General features: G+C 54.7%; 1 protein-coding gene across 2 annotated transcripts in view; it reads left to right on the top strand.

The window, feature by feature from the left end:
- KLHL29 (kelch like family member 29) overlaps nt 1–17,177 on the top strand; it is a 310,779-nt gene that overhangs the window by 272,446 nt on the left and 21,156 nt on the right. For both annotated transcript variants that reach the window (XM_030858308.2, XM_060309498.2), the window contains exon 6: nt 11,463–11,601. In XM_030858308.2, coding sequence (XP_030714168.1) covers nt 11,463–11,601 — 139 coding nt within the window. The remainder of the gene's footprint in view (nt 1–11,462; nt 11,602–17,177) is intronic.

Genomic DNA, 17,177 nt, shown 5'->3' with positions numbered 1-17,177 from the left:
AGTGCTGATGGCTCCGCGTCAGAGGAGGGCCTCTGTCCTCGCAGCCCCGGAGGCAAGGCCTGGAAACCATCCACCGATGCAGAAGGAACAGAACCAGCACCTGGTTTCTGAATGCCGCACTCCAGGCCTTACCCGGAGGTGGGGACCCTGGAGCTCCAAAGTCAGGGACAGTGGTCAGAAATCCTCCCCTCGGCCCCAGCCCTACATGGACTCTCAAAGCCCTGTGGTTCTGCTTCCCCCTAGACCCCAGAGCCCCCTCCACTGTCCTCCAGGCTCTAGACCAGGCTTCACCCTCACCGCTCACTTGCCCAACAGCAGCAACGCCTAGGGGCAGGGTCTCACCACCTCTGGTCATCTGCCCCCAATCCAGCCCACCCCTCTGTGCCCCAGGGAACTGGGACAGCTTTTCTAAGTTTCCCTCCCAGGCCTACAGTCTATAGGTTCTAAGCACAGCTTATCCAGCCTGTCATGGGGCTCCAGGCCTCTGCACAGACAGACCTCCCCTCACCCACTTGTACACTGTGCTCCCCCCACACCCTCGGCAGCTCTGCTAAAGGGGCATTCATCACGCCGCGTATGACACAGGGTAACATGGGTGCATGCATGTCTGTCCCACTCAGGTCCTGGGACGCCAACCACGGTCCACAGCTCTGACGGAGTTCAGCCGGGCAGATCTTTATTTGAGGCTAAGCAGTTGGGCTGGGAAATGCGGCAGGAACAGAGGCAGCACAGGGCGGTCCCCAGCAGGACCTGTCTGCTTGGGACTCTGCACTGGCAACATCTCCCCCCGCCGGTACTCAAGTGCCACTGAGCCACTGACTCTGCCAGTCACCACGGTCACCATCGCCGGCTGGCCCTGCCCTGCACGCCTCCGTGGAACCTCCAAGTCCAGGGCACGAGCATCAGACCAGCTGAGCCCAGGTCTCCTGGCTACATGCCAGCTGCCAGGGAGCCGCCTCCACTCCACTCCCTCAGGGACAAGGCCCAGTTCCCCAGGCATCTTGGGGTTCTCCCCAGTAGAAAGGGGGTTCCAACGTCAGGCAACCAAACTCACCTGTGTTCACTGCAGCGTCTACCTCCCCCATCAGACCGTGAGCTCCTTGAGGTTGGAAACTGCTTTCATCTTCTTAGTCCAGGGCCTGGTACATAGTAGGTCCTCAGTAAACCTGTGTTAGACTGCGAGCTAAATTAGGAAAAATACCTCTCCTCGTGTGGCTTTGGCTCTCCACGGTGACATAGCTAGCCATCCCCCCGACACCCCCTGCTCTTCCTGGTCATCCCCAGGCCACCCATCTCTCCCTCCTCAGGGGGACTTCAGCGCCCCTGCTGACTGCCGTGGAGCTCCTATCCGGCTCTTCACCACGGGCGCCTTGTGTCCCCACTGAGCTTCACTCTCCCCTAGGACGGGGATGGTCTGGCTCATCTACTGCCCCGGCTCCTCTGCAACTCCCACCCCCGACCCCAGCTCGCAGCCCTGTGCCCTGCACTTTGAAGGTACCTGACAAATGTGCTTCAGCTGGTTGACTGTGTACCTGGGAAATTCAGAGGAGGGCATCAGAATGGGTTGGAAGAGCAGAGTGACCATCGGGAAGAAGGGAAGGCCTGATGGTGTGCGAAAGGCGGGGGCCGACGCAGGCGGGTGCAGGGTGAGGGTGTGGGCCCCGGTGTGGGGTGTGAGAGCACTCACAGTTGATTCTGAGCAGCCTTTTTGAGTGTAGGAGACAAAACTGACTCTCGCTCCCTCTCATAAAATTCACCCATGGCACCCAGTCTCCTGTGGGCTAAAGACCTCGGGAGGGTTTGTTTTTTCACAGGCTGATATCGGCTTGCCTCTCACACCGCATGCTCAAACACACATATTCACACACACATATGCTTGTACACATACATGCATGCGTACATACATGCTCATACACACATCACGTGCTACACATGCCATATGTTCCTGCCCACATACTTATACACACCACTCACTCAAACACACATGTACATACATGTGGTTCACACCTTGCCCCTCCAGCCCACCTGGTCAGCTCCTACTTATCTTTCCAGTGTGCCCTTAACCATTGCCAGCCCCGTGGAAGCCTCCCTGCTCTCCATGGAGCAGAGCCAGCCCCCTCCTCTGCCCCTCTTCTGCCCGATGTTCGCCCCACTAAAACTTCTCACCCGGCATCACAGTTACTTAGTGTGTCCCCCGCTAAACAGTGAGCTCCCCAGGTCTCTGAACATGTGCATTCATGTGTGTCCCTGGCACCCCACCCAGTGACCAGCACACAGGAGACAACACCCATTTGATGGATAAATGAGTGGGACAGACACAAGGTATCTGAAGTTCCCAGAGTCTGCCTCTGAAAGGGGATGTCCGCGCCTCAGCGTCATTCAGCTGTGGACTTAGTCTCCTCCTCCAGGGCACCCCTAACCTCTCAATCCCTCCCTGCTTTCTGCCCTGACCCCTGGACACTTAGAGCTCTCCAAGGTGCTGAACTTTGTTCTCTCACTTGGCCCCAACTATCTGTCCTGGCCTCTTGACTCTAGTCCCTGTAGCCAAGAACCAGCCCCGGCTTCCAAGAATCTACACGCTGGTGGAGAAGAAACAGTGTCTCTAAATATACTATAGGCAGAACACAGTTCACAGAGGCACAGAGGATTATGAGAGCACAGAGGGAGGGGGGTGCTCCCCACCCCAACCCCATACACCAATTTCAACTCTGTCCCTGCTGCCAGACCCAATCTCATCCTCCTCTGATCCTGAGGACCAAGGCCCCTGTGGGCACCCGCCTCCCTGAGGGAGTTCTAACCAAGTTCTAGCCCCTGAAGGGGGCCACCTTCCCTCCAAAATCCTTGACCTCTGGGCTGCTCCCAGCTCATCTGCCTTGGCCTCCCACCAGGCCCTTGTGAGCCCCACCTTCAGCATCCTGACCTGAATCACCTGGATGCTTAATTCACTGCACATCAGCCCTCCCCACTCCAGCGTGTCACCCTGGAGTCCCAGCTCCTTGCAGAGCTCTCTGCACACCGGTCTTGACCTCATTTCTCACCCAAGCGTCCTAAGCCCTGGCCTTTTCCTGAGATCTCTCTGACCGCCTCCCACCATGACATTTTCACCCTCTCCTGCTCAGAGTATTCCCGTCAACCCCTCGGCTTCCAACCTCAGAGCAGGAGAAGGAGCCAGGCAGAACCTTCTTTACTGGGGCAGGAAGGACGAACAGCTGCCAGTGTTGACCTAACCAGGCACTTCCCTCCAACTACCTCAGGGTTTGCTCAGTGACCTTCCTGCTCAGCCAAAGGTCTGCCCCCACTTCTGCAGTGACCACCCTGTGGCCAGGCTCCTCAAGGCTGGTGCTGGGGTCCTAAAACTCCACCCCCAGCCTCCCCCATCCCTCCCCAAACAAAGTACCATTCCCTTTGCCTCCTACCCCAAGGTCACAAGGCAAGAGCTGTCAGTGAAGGTGGCCAGTTACTGGCCTACATGTGGGCAGGTCTTACCATCCAGGCAGCTGGGAACCTGGAAAGTTGAGAAGACCACCTCTCTCTGACCACTGTGTGTGAAGCCCCCTGTTCTGAAGAGTTGCCTTGAGGGCTCCAGGCTGCACCTGTGCTCAGCAGAGCTGGTGGGGTGGTCAGTCTTTCCCAGGAGGGCTTTTTAGGCTCTTCAAAGCCATTGGCACTGAACAGAATAGATAAATCCCTCCCAAGGAGGATCTAATCAATGTAACCATGCTTTAGCAGCCATAGATGCCATACGAAGTGTGGGGCCATCATTGTTATTATTAACACTGGTGTCTCCTGAAGTTAAAAGGGGCTTGATTTTTGCATTCTTTCCGTCTGATTCCACACAAGTGTGACATTTCAAATGGTTCTTTTGGATCATGTTTTGGGGAAGTTATTCTTACCACCCAGACCATGTCTGCATCTGGTCTGTAACACACCCTGAATTCCAATCAGAAAGGAACTTTTTGTGAAAAACATGGTGTCAGGTGTCCAGTGGGGAGGAGGGCAGGGCGGGGGGGCAGAGAAGCAAGCCCTCCAGGAGATCACAGCCTAGAAAGGAGACAGACAGATAGACATTCCTCTGAAATTAGGCAGCCAGGGATCTCTACTGCAATTGAGACACCAGCAAAGTCTTGTGGGACCACAGGAGAGGTCTGTGATCCAGGAACTCGGTAAGAATTCTTATAGGATGGAATTTAAGCTGAGGCTTAGGGGATGGATGAGACCCTAAGAAACAAGCATTGGGGGAAAGTTGGCCAAAGGGGCAGAGAGAAACAACCAAAGTGAAGGAACAGGATACAGCGGGCATGAACTTAGAGAAAGGGCTGAGGGGTGTGTGGGGACATGAATAGAAGTGAAGCTATAAACAAAGGTTACAAACAGGTCCTAGAAGGCTCTGGGAGCCACTGGGTAGGAGTTTAGGAATGAGGGATCAGGCATTCCTTGCCTGGGTGGGCCTGTAGAGGAGGCAGTCATGGTGATCCTGTGGCTTGATCTAGGTCTCTGGGTCCTGCTGCCCCCATGCCCAGGCTGGCAGCTGCCTCTGGTCAGTCCTTGACTCTAAGAGACAGAGGAAGAGAGGGCGATGTTTCTGTTTTAGGTGGGTTTCAAAAAAACTGAAGGGGAAAAATTTTAATGATTTTTATATCATCTTGGAGGGCATAAGAATGTTCCAACTGAAATGTCAACTTCATTCTGCCGAGCAAATGCTCAGTTAGCACCCGCTGGTAGGCAGCCCTGGGGCGGGGACTGTAGGAAGAGAAAGGACCTTTGGTGCTTGAGAAATAGGTCTGTCACCCAGCATTGGACGACATGGAAAAGCCAGGCTGGTGAGAGGTGGCAACTGTTCTTAGGGCTTTTGTTCCCTTTCAGAGAGATGGCAGAAATTTCCATTCGGACAGCAGGACAACCAGAAGGTCTCCTTACTAAAATGCTAAGTCAGGCAAGAAGCCTGAGTCTTTCACGCTTCCCTGCTCCAGAGAACCCCGTTTCCTGGGAGGGTTTGCCCGCACGTTTGTGGGACTGGGACTGGGTGACTTCCCCGTAGAAGGCCCATCCCTCCGACTCAGGCTGGTCGTGCAGCCCACGGGGGGTTTTATTCCATCTTACCAGGAAGCTGGAGCCCAGCTGGCTCTCAAGGCTGATTCTGAGCCCAGTACTTCTTTGGAAGCGGAGAAAGGGGTGGTGTGTATATCTGATGGGTGGGAGAGGGAAAAGGAGGAAGGGCAGCATCCAGCTTGGCAGCCCGGCCGCTCCCTGACCAGCTATGGCAGAAGCAGCAGGAGGCTCTGTTTGTGTAAAGCCATCATTTGTCCCCGCGGTGTCGGCACATGTCAGGCTCCTGGTCCCGAATGAATTATCCTCTGGGTGTGCATGAGAGCCTTCGCTGTGCTCTCTCAGTATATTTCACAACTGCTCTGAGTTTATAATTTTTTCCGGTCCTTTATCAAATAGGTGTCATAAATACCAGTGGAGTCAGGTGCATTTATCACCTAGCTGGGTTCTTACTTGAGCTCTGAAAAAAATTATTTGGCCGCACAACCTTTCTCGGGGCTCTGATTTAATGGACTCCACTGCAAAGCCACTGAAATTCGTTGCCTTTTAATATTTGACATCTCTTCCTCTTTATTACCACCTCAGACAGCCCTTCTAGTCCAGCTGGAACAAGCCCACTAGTCTCTGACAAATAACTTGTGTCGTTTGGTGAAAAATATGCAGAAGTTTGGCTGCAACCTCATCTCCAGTGTTGGTTCTGTTTGCGGCCTCACTCTCCTCTAAGCAAAGCATCCAGCCCCGGGCAGACCCTTCCTAGTGTCTCCTTTCCCTCTGATGCCACTTGCTGCTGGATCCACAGAGCAGGTTTACCCTAACCACAGATAACGGGGTTTGAGACAGGGTGTTTAGAGATGTCCGTGTGGGGTTAAGAATTAGCCTCATAGCAGCACTCTTCACAAGAGCTCAAAGGGGGAAGCAACCCAGGTGCCCACTGACAAGTGAACGGATACGCAAAATGTGATCAATACATACAATGGAATAGTATTCAGCTTTTAAAAGGATGGAAATTTTCACATATGCTACAACATGGATGAACCCTGAGGACATTATGCTAAGTGAAATAAGGCAGTCACAAAAAGACAAATACTGTATGATTCCATTTATATGGGATGCCTAGGGTAGTCGAGTTTAGAGACAGAAAGTAGAATGGTCATTGCCAGGTGGTGGGGAAAGAGGGGAATGGGAAGCTGCCCTTTAATGGGTACAGAGTTTCAATTTTGCAAGATGAAGAGTTCTAGAGATTGACTGCCCAGCAGTGTAAATGTATTTAACACTACGGAACTTAAGAATGGTTAGGATGGTAATTTTACAAGAACAGCAAAAAGAATTAACTTCAAACTGCACCAGCAAGCGAGAGAATGACACAGAGGAAGCTCTCTGAGCACTTGAGTTCATCATCTGTTCATGCCTTTGATATCAGTTAGCTCTTGCAGCATAACAAAGAGTTCTAAGGTTTAGTGGCTTAAAACAACAACCACTTATTTAGATTATGCAATTTGGGTTGGGCTCAGCTGATCTGGGTTGGGCTCAGCTGATCTGGGTCAGGCTCAGCCGATATTGGTGGGGGTCTAGCTGGTGTAAGCGGCTCATCTGTGAGGGCTCACCTCTGCTCCACGTGGTCTCTCATCCTCCAACAGACTAGCCCAGGCATGATTATATGGTGGTGGTGTCAGGGGTCCTGAGAAAATGAGCAAAAGCAAGTAAAGCTTCTTGAGGCTGTGGCTCAGAGTCACAGTGTCCTTTCAACCATGTTTTAGGGTCCAAAACAAGTCATAAGACCAGTCAAGATCCAAAGAGTGGGGCAAAAAGGGTGGAGTTATCCACCCTTTGATGATGGGAGGGGCTGCAAAGAATGTTTGCAATTTACCATAACGACTATATATATACTCCAGGACCTGTGCTAATTGTTGAAGATAAAAATAAAAAGAAAATACAATCTAGTGCAGGAGACATCCATATAAATAAATAATTACATAGTATGCTCTAAATAAGTAAGCACAGGACGCCGAGGTGGGCGGAGGGCAAGGAGATCTGGCAGGAATAGGGGAAAGCGGCAAAGAGGCCTGGGACAAAATAATACTTTAACTGGTGTTGCAAGATAAAATGGTAATTAGCCAGAAGAAGCAGGGAGGAAGAAGGATCTGGGCAGAGGGGCAGAGAGGTGAGTGAAGGATGGAGGGGGACATGCCTGGGGTGCAGTGAGGCTTCAGTGGGGAGTGAAGGGCCCACCGGGGAGGGGAGGGGCTGGGCGTTGTTGGGGGAGGCATCACAGAGGGCCTTGTTCCCACTACCCAGCCTTGCAAAGTTTATTTAAGCAGGGGCTGATGGGAACTTCCCTGGTGGTCCAGCGGTTAAGACTCTGCACTCCCAGTGCAGGGGGTCCGGGTTCGATCCCTGGTCAGGGAGCTAAATCCCTCATGCCACAACTAAGACCAGGCGCAGCCAGATAAATAAATATTAAAAAAAAAAATGCAGAGGTTGATGGTCAGGCTGATGTATGGAGAGAGCTTGGAGGGGAACAGGCCAGAAACAGGGAGACGGCCTTAGAGGCTGCTGCAATGACTCAGGTGAGGGATGGCGGCGCTGGTGGAGAATCGATGCAGAGGTTTCTAGGTGGTAAAAGAGGCAGGACTGGGTGGGGAGGAGTCAGGGAGAAGTCTAGTAAACTGGTGGGTGTGAGCTTTCTACCAGATGGTCTGAGTCAGGGGAGTTCCCCAAGGAGGGGCAAGGCAAAAGGCACAGGGCAGCCACTTGGGTGGGCAAGGCAAGGGTGTGGGGTCCCACTCAAAGCAGGGAAGACCAGAAAACAATTCCCTGATGCCAGCCAACAGGGAGGGACCTTGAGGTCAAGACTTCTCCTCCTTCACAAGCCCAAGGCAGCCAAATTCTGCAGGGCGCTGGGATGCGTGCGGCTGGAGTCAACTCTGAGGACGCAGCCCCTGCCAGGCTCTGCCCTGAGGCCTGCAGACTGTCCAACCTGGGCACCGGCATGGCTTGTCCAAAGGCTTCCCCAGGAACCCACAGGCCTCCAAGCCCCTCAGACATTAAGGAGTTGTCCTTGCCAATATGGGGCGGGCAGGAGGGTAGTTTGTGCCCGGAGCCAATACTGGTTTCCTCCCGTGGACCCTCGGTCGTAATGTCCCGAAATGCCAGCTCTCCAGCTGGGCACTCAGGGGGCAACAGTAAGCACGTACCAGCTGATCAATACTTTGAATGTACTTGGGGCCCTGCTGTGAAAAGGAATCCCCTGGTGAGCCCTTTCATAAACTGAAAAATTCTTCTGAAACTGAGTAATCTTGCCCAGTTATTAAATCCAGATTTCCACAAAATGAGAGTAGGAAGAGCCTACAGTTATGATGACCTGGATCTCCAAGCACCACCTCTCAGATCCGGCCCGGGATTCCCAGGGAAGCAGGCATTGAGGCTGGGTCTGGGGCTGCAGATGTAATCGTTGCCGGAACCTTGGTTTGAAATAAAATCTTCCAAAACAATCAGAATGCTCTGGGCCCAGAAGGAGTGGCGTTATGTGTAGCGCTGTGTTCTCCCGGCCCCCTGAGCACGGTTAACTCAAGAGGCATGTGGGGCTGCGTCCATCCCTCAGTGCAGCGTGACAACTGGGGCCACCAGAGCAGGTGCCCGTGGGTGCTTGAGGGAATTGAGCACCAAAAGCTGGAGCAAGTTGCCCAGGGTCACCCAGCCAATTAGTGGCAAAGCTGGAGCAAGAATCAGGAATTCCAGCCCAGAACTCTTTCCCCCCCAAGGGATTTCACTCAAAAACATGACATCATCCATCTGGCTCATGGTTTGGGAATGAACTCAGTTGGTGGCTCTTTTTGGAGCTGATGTGTGAGCGCAGCAGTTCAGCCTTAACCCAGCCTGACCCTGTAGGCCCTTCCTGTGTGGGATCCACCCCGGCAATGTGCTACACGTCCCCACTGCCACCTCTCCCCAGGCATCCCACGGCCCTAACCCTAGGCCCACAACTCAACTCATCACCCCCTCCCTTCCCGATGTCCCCCCCAGAAGCCCGGACATGGTCCTCACACACCCCCCACCCGCCATGGTCCCTCCAGGATGGATGGCCGTGGCATCCACAGCCTAAATACTTGTCTTTCTCTGTCCCTCCGTCACCGCTGTAGTTCAGGCCTTTGTCACTTCTCACTTGGATTGCAGAGTGACCACCACCATCAACAAAAACATGAAAATGACCACCGTTGAGTGTTTACCATGTGCCGGGCCCACGGCTCACAGCTTACCGCGGGCCAGCTCCTTTAACCTCCACCAGAGCGGGAAACTGAGGCTTTGGGGATGCTGCGTAACTTTCCCAAGGTCACACAGCTGATAGGAGGCAGGGTTCAGGTTCTCCCTCAGGCCTGGCTCTGAGGCCCAGCTCTCCACAGGGTGCTTTCCTGCCCCCCATTCGGAGTCTACCCTTGTCACCCCTCTGCACAGAATCCCTGCTGACTCCCTGGTGCCCATAGCATTAAGCTCGAGCCCCCTCACAGGGCTCTTGGGATCTGACCCCTCCTGTCCACCCATCACATCTCTGTCTCTCCCCCAGCCCTTGAGTCTCTCCCCCCGTATCTACCCCACAGGTGCCCTCCACGCCCTCAGCTGTTGCTTTGGGTCCTGCTGGTTTCCCTTACTCCAGGCTCCACGGGGAGCCTTTAGAGACCCCAGCCAATGCCCCCGCAGGACACACACCCCTGCATGTGCCCTGCAGCGACTCCAGCTCAGCCTGATGTGGGGTTGGTGGGGACAGTGATTCAGCATTGCCCGACCACCTCAGCCCCCCCATGTAGGGTGTGCTCCAGGGCCCCCCCTTCCCACCGTCTTCCCTGGTCTTCAGCAGAGCTGGAGCCCAGTATGTCCTCTCAAAGAAGGGCCTGGCTGACCTCAAAGCCCACAAGCCCTTGGCCATCCCCGGGCCTGAGCATCTGATCTTCACCCAGCTCTGGGAGTAGAATGGGGGCCTCCATCCCCATTTTACAGACGTAGAAACAGAGGCTCGGGAAGTACCAGGGCTTGTCCACAGTCACAGTGTCCGGGGAGGAGCTGGGCTCAGCAGGGCATCTTGGTAGGCACCCAGTGCTGGCCCAAGAGGACAGAGATGACTGGTCAGGCTGGAGCAGGGCACACTGGAGGGTAATTCCGGAACACCAGCCAGGGTGCAGCAAATACCCACGCGGAGGGCTTGAGGTGCTGGTGCGGGACTTAGAGGGTGGGGCTCAGTTCTGCAGACCACCCTCTCCCATTCACCTGCTGAACAGTCTAGGTCATTCTGGCCCAAGGATCTGGACCTCTGATGTCCGGCAACCAGCACTGCGAAGGGCAGGCTCTGTCCATGGGCCCGTGGGGTGCGGGGACAGGCCGGTAGGGCGAGGCTGTTGGGAGCATTACTCATCTGAAGGCCTTAACTTTGCAAGTGAAAGAGTTTATATAAACTGAGCAGGGCAGCTGTCAGGCTCTCCTCCTTCCCCATTCTGAGCCTTGATGTGGGTCTGGGAGAAGCTTCTGACATCCCCAGGTTCGGAGCCCATGGACCTGGGGCACTCTCCGTGCTGGCCCCAGGTGGCCAAGCCACCAGGCAAAGGTAGGTGTGTATCAGGGTGGGAAGTCCCCTGAGGCCACTTCCTGGGACTTCCTGGGGCTGCAAGCCAGGCTCCCCTGTGCTGAAGACCCAGGTGAAGGGTGGGGCTCCTGAGATAACCCAGGAAGTGGGAGGAGGTGCAGACTATCCCTGCCCCTTGCTTGCTTCCCCTCCTACCCCCTCATCCCTGCATCTGTCCCGGAAGTGTGAAAGGGAAGTGCTCGTCAGGCCCCCACTCCACCCATCCTTTCTCGGGGGCCCCTCCCCAAGAAGCTCACCCCAGCCATGGCTGTGAGTGTCTAACATAAGTGATGCTGTTTTTGCAGGTTTTGTGGTTTTTATTCCTTTGAACCATATCCAGCCCATCTTACATCACAACGCCATGCTTTACTTGGTATCAAATACATCAGCACTCATTGGCATTTGGAGAACTTGTTGCGTAGTTAAATTACAGTTTTTAGTTGTTTGTGATGATGTATTCTCTCTGTTTCCGGTTGTCAGTATGGGAATCTTTTCTCCCAGACTTTCAGTTTCTGGGTTTGGTTTTTTTTTTTTTTGTGTGGGGGGGGTTTCGTTTGTTTCGTTTTTCTGTATTTGTTTTTTTGCTTTTGAAAGTCGTTATTCCTTTGGTTACGTAGCCCCTCCCAGTTGCTGCTTGTTTACGCATTATGTTTGTGACCTCTTTTGACTGTCAGTGTTGAGCCAGTCTTGCCAAGAAACAGTGTCAAGTATTCTCCTATTTCTCTACTTCTTGAAAAAAAATTTTAATTAAAAAAAAAAAACTCTTAATGGGAACCTGGCCCTGTCTGTCTTCTCTGTTCTGCAGAAATGTTGAAGGAATTGAACCAGCAGCGCAGAGCGAAAGCGTTTACAGACCTGAAAATTGTTGTTGAAGGCAGAGAGTTTGAAGTCCACCAAAATGTTCTAGCTTCCTGCAGCTTGTATTTCAAGGACCTGATTCAAAGGTTTGCCTTCCTTCCAGCTGTGGTCGGGTCTGTTCCTTTGTAGGACGCTTTTGTGTCGCTTTTCTCCTCCCCTCTCTTGCAGGTTCCTGAAGCGTGACTCCCTGTCACAGAGCCAGTAGCCATCTCTCCTCCGCCCCCTCCTCCCCCCCCCCCAGTGCCCTCTCACACACAGCCTCAGAGCAGCCACTGTCCCCGGCCCTGCCCACACAGCTTTGCTGGTCTCCAGGGGCCTCTGCCAGCAGTAGACAACACCCTGCCCCACCCGCCGAGGATCCTGCTTTCTCAGTGGCTCACAAGCCCTCCCTGAGATTAGGAGGACTGCAGACTCCACTTTAAGGGACCACTTGCACGCTGCCCCCACTGGGCCAGCACGTGTCCCCAGCACCATCGTCACTGCTGTCGATAGTGAACTTAACGCCAGGAAAGCACTTCAACCAGACCATCCCCCACCGAGGAGCACGAGGCACCCAAGGGGTCGCTTTTCCCCAGCCAGAGTCGGGGAGAATTGACTTGTAGCTAAAGCCTCATTCACGCTGCATGTCTTGATACTTGTACTCGGAGCCTAAAACCGGCGCTATCTGAGCACAGACCAGGTGTGTCCTAAACACGGTCTCTCTCAGCCTTCGCTCCCCTCCCCTTCTGCCCTCTGCCCTGGCTATTTCTACCTGAATGAGTCTTAATGGTGCATGAGCATTTTTTTTTCCATTATGTTGATTTTTTAATTTGTCTGCTTCATACCCTTGCAAAGACGTTAGGGGCCACCTTCTAGCGCCTTAGTGAGGGAGAGCAGCCGAGGGGGCCGGCCCAGGGTAACGCTCCTGTTTCTCTCACCCATCAGCAGATTAATGCCGCTGCTCATTTTGCCTTGCAGCCTCTCCGGGGCAGACGCTGAGCCGGGACTGTGCTCAGAGTGGGAGGACAGGACCTCTGCTTGCTTCCCAATGCTGTGTTTGGACTTGCCAACTAACCCCAGAGTGACTGTGTTTTGTTTCAGGATGGCACACTGGCTGGCATCTCCTTTCCAATCTGCTGTGTCCTTTCACTTAGAGCTGAGCTGCCCGGCGTGCGAGCCCCGCCGAGCCGCGATGGCCCCAGCCACGCAGGAAGGGGCAGGCTCTTTGTGACTTCCAGTCTCACGGACAGCTCGGGTCTCCCCACCCCCAGTGCTTGGGTTCTCTCTGTCCGAGCACAGGGGTCAGGGGCATGAGCTCTGGGGTGAAGGGGCACGGCCAGTGGCCTCTTCAGGCCAAGGGAGGGCTTTGTGCTGCCACTCTTGGCAAATTCTCAACCGACGGTGACCAGCAACTGGCCACTGGATCGCAGGTGTGGCATCTTAGGCCTTGGTCCCTGATCCAGATCAGTTGGAGAGCACAGAGGTGGCAGGATGCAGGGACAGGTTGGTACTGAGCGATGGCCCAGCCCTGGGCTAGAAAGATGTGGGCAAGGGAGCACAGGAGCTCTTTGACTGTCTTCAGAGACCTAACATGTAAACCAAAACCTTGCACACAACAGAGAAGAGATACCACTGGCTGGGAACCCAAAGTAGTGAACGCTTCTTGGACAGACCAAAAAGAAGGAGGAAGAACATTCCAGGCAAAGGATGGGTTGTGGGGAATGTTCTGGAATGCAAGGAATATTCTGGAATGTTTTAGAATATTCCAGGCAAGGGATGGGTTGCCTGGAATGAAAATTTGAGGACAGAGACAGTCATGAGCAGTGGGGATGGGGAGATGGCCTTCTCAGAGATAGGTTGAGCTAGGTTGGGATGGGCAGACAGGCCCTGACCTCCAGGCTAGGGCCCCGGGCTCAGTCTGAGGGTGTGGAGGCCGTCAGGGTAAGTGGAGTGGGGATGCCTACCTTCAGGCAGGAGAACTGCAGGATGTGCCTCAGTAACCCTAACGGGAAAAGATGGGTGCAGGGGCTGAGAGGCAGTCGCCGGGGGAGAGAGGGCAGCCTCTTGGGAGCTGGGAGACCTGGGTTCTACATCTGACTCTGCCACTCATCCTATGACCCCAGGCAAGTCACGTCCTCTCCCTCAGGCCTCGGGTTTTCTCATCTGTAATAGAGGAGGTTGGTTCAAATGATGTCCAGGTTTCCGTCCTGCTCTGACATCCCAGGGTGACAGTGAGGGGCTGGGCAGGGCTTCCCCAGTGCAAGCACGGGGACGTGAGAAGGACAAAGTCACAGGCAGGCAGGTCCATGGACCAAGGGCAGGGGAGAGCTAGGGGGAGGTGATGCACTGAGCATTCGGCATGTCGAGTTTTAGCAGCCTGAACATACCCAAGTAGAGACAGCTGGTAGGCAGCCAGACGGATGGATCTGAACCCAGAGAGGTCTGAGATCTGCGGAGACAGGGCTGTGTCTTCAGCATACAGGAGGGTCACTCAGCGGGAGAGGTGGCCACAGCAGCGCCCCAAGGTGCCCCTTCAGTTCAAAATCACAAGCTTAATTTGCAGCCAATTTAAATTTGACTCCTCTCGTCCTAACCATGAGCACACGTCACCATCTCTGCCGATAGCTGCAGACAGATCCCTTCCATGGGGAGGATAGCAGACTCTCTTCCGGAAGGTGATTTCCCTTCCGGCCGTGGAAAATCCTCAAGAATTTCACATTCTTAGTGATCGGGGAGCAGCTGATGTTGCACATCATTTCAGTCTCCTCGAGACTGTGGAGCCTCCAAACCTGTGACCCTGGAGACTTAATATGCAGTGGCCCAAATGGCCCAGCAGGGGAGACGGGGCCCTGCCCGCCGAACCCCAGGCAGGGTTTCCCTCTCAGGCAGCTGCACTAACACAAGCAGAGGGTGTGGGGACGATCTGTGGGACATGACACGCTGGTCCTTACCTTCGTGAGGGCCTAGGTGAGCACCGTCAGAGGTGGGGGGCCCAACCTCTGCCGTCCTGGAACCCCCAGGCCTCGAGGCTCGGACTGGACTCCCTCCCACCTCTAGCCTGGGGTGGGTGATACATTCACCGCTTTGGCCCCATTGAGGACCCTGTCCCAGCCCCAGCCCCAGCCCCAGTGTGGATGCCCTCACCTGGAGCCGCAGGCCAGCAAAGAAGCAGGAGCCCCTCCCAGGTTCAGGTCTTGTGAGAATCCCTGGATGGGGTGGGTCTCTGCCCTCGGGGGGCCCACGGTCTGGGGCGGGGGGGGGGGAGAAAGTGTAAAGCAGTGTGGCTGGGAGAGCAGGATGAGGGTAGCAGTGGAGGTTTGGAGCTCCCAGGCCGAGTGCCTGACGCCACAGGGGGAGGGGCATTCGGGCACAGTCCCTGGGAAGAGGTGGCATCTGGCTTGGATTTTGAACCCAGAGGGGAATTGGCCAGGCAGCTGAGGGCAGGGCCTCGGGACATCAGGGGGTGAAGGCAGCGCGAGTGACCTGGTGTCCCTGCAATGCCAAGTGCGAGGTGAAGACGGAGGGAATGAGGCGGCGTGGGGGGATGGGAGTCGGGTCATGGGGCTCTGTTTTAAGCCTGGGGTGTCATGGTCAGACTTGCAATTCATAAAGGTGACACTTGGACCGTGAGTGGGAGAGCCGGGTCTCAGAGTGCCCTCTGGACCAGCCTCTGATTCCCCTTCGGCCCATCATCCCCCCATCAGCCCCCCCACCCCACCAGCCCCATGGCCATGCAGACTTCCTGCCCAGAGCCCCATTCTCCAGGCTCCGGGCCGACGCCCACTGTGTCCACCTGTTCCTCCTTCACCTGTGCTCATGCTTTTGCCAAGGCTGCAACAGCTTCTTGCCCTTCGTCTTCCCTTATTTAGTTTCAAACTCTAGTCTTCTTCCTCTGACAAGAGCAAGATCCAGCCCACAGGGAGCCTTGCTGAGATGTCTAATGTCATCCTGCAAACCCTCCCACTGACCCTGAGGGGCAGGTGCCATTAGTACCCCCATTCTACAGGTAAAGGGATGGAGGCAAGAGAATTTTAGGTAAACGGTAGATCTGGGATTTGAACTGAGGTCTGACTCCAAAGCTCATGCTTTTACCATCACCCATTTGCTAGCCCAGGGAAGAACAAAACTGCACTTTTTGTTTGTGCACAATTTGTAAGGAAGGGAAATAAAATCTCAGTGTTGACAGTGTAGACAGATATGCAAGGAAAAGGGACGCAGAGTGTGTGTGTGTACTCGTGCACGCGTGTGTATCTATTAGAAACACTTGTAAACTGCCCACAGGATCTGCCCAAGAGAAGACACAATCCCCCCCTGAGACAGGTACCTAAGTGGCAGGACCTCTCCCTCACACCCAGGAGGGGCCGGGTCCCCTGGAGTGAGGGCTGGAAGGGGCTCAAAGAGGCCAGGAGAAGAGCGCACGAGGCCATGGGGAAGCTCAAAGCAAAGCCCAGGCCGAGACAACTGGGCTGCCCCACCATCCATCTGTTGCCCCATCTGAGTCCCTATGAACCAGGTGAAAACCCAGCAGGAAAAGGAGCTGCAATTCTGTCTTTGGATAATGTGAAGGCTAGTGCTGCGTAACAAGCAGGCCTCACCTGCATCTCAGCTGGAGGCGGAACCCCAGGAGGACTGAGTGGAGGAGAAGACTGTGGGCTGAGCCTCCTTCCAGGTTTCAGGAAAGAAGGAGGATAGGTTTGAGCAGACTAGACCTAGTGGGGTCCTGGGGATGCAGCCCCCAAGTCACAAGAGTCACTTCTCAACCCCAGCAAGCAGGACCTAGGTCTGCCCTGGACTTTCTCTTTGGGATCATAGAGGAGAAGTCCCTTCACTTGTCCCCCAGGAGCCAAGGAGCTCTGGGGGATGCTTGGTGCCACCAGGGGCACTGGCTGCCCTCACTGGCTGGGTGGGCTGCAGGCCCCATCAGAGGGGACGGGACTGTTCTTTAGAGACAGCAGGGACACTGCCCTCCCTTCCGAGAGTGTGGGAGGAAATGTTCAGCCCCAGAGGAGCACTGCCCCCTGGTCCCACCAGATGGGACAGAGACCTGGCGTTCTACCTTCCAGCGGAAACCCTCATCTCGCTAAGCCTGTGGGAGCCACCGACGTGTTTGAACTGTATCCTCTTTTCATAGTAAATGAAAACAGATGGACAAACTGATTTTGTGCAGGTTGATTTTCACAGGCCCCACGTGTAGACTCTGGGCTTCTCGCTCCAGCTCCCTCTCCAGAGGAAGCTAAAAGGATCTCTCTAATTGAGTGGCACAGACCCGGGATGTAGGGGAGCCCAACAGACATTAACGCAGTAGTCAAGCCATATGCCTTTGCCCTCCTTCCCTGAGACGCTGGGCATTTGTGGGTGGCAGTCTGCCCCCTTTTCTGGGAGAATAGAGCAGTGTGACTAGAAGAGCAGATAGTCACACATCCCTAATGCTGGCAGAATGACATGAACCAGACTTATTGCCAGGAAAGTCCTCAGAGCCAATGAGTCTGGTGTGTGCTTGTGTTTGTGCCCTGGAGCTGATGACACACTTGAGTGCCTCTCCGTGGGGCAGGGTGGGCATCATGTCAGGAGGGTGAGGTCACCCTCCTGAGCAGAGCAGGGTACCATCCACGTTCATCCCTGCTCCGTGACTGTCCCCACCCACCACTGCCCCAACAGTTCCAGGTCCAGCTTGCAAAATGAA

Source organism: Globicephala melas, chromosome 12 (genome assembly GCF_963455315.2).
Source record: "Globicephala melas chromosome 12, mGloMel1.2, whole genome shotgun sequence".
NCBI lineage: Eukaryota > Metazoa > Chordata > Mammalia > Artiodactyla > Delphinidae > Globicephala > Globicephala melas.
The sequence above is the reverse complement of the archived record's forward strand: the minus strand, read 5'-3'. Positions and strand labels throughout refer to the sequence as shown.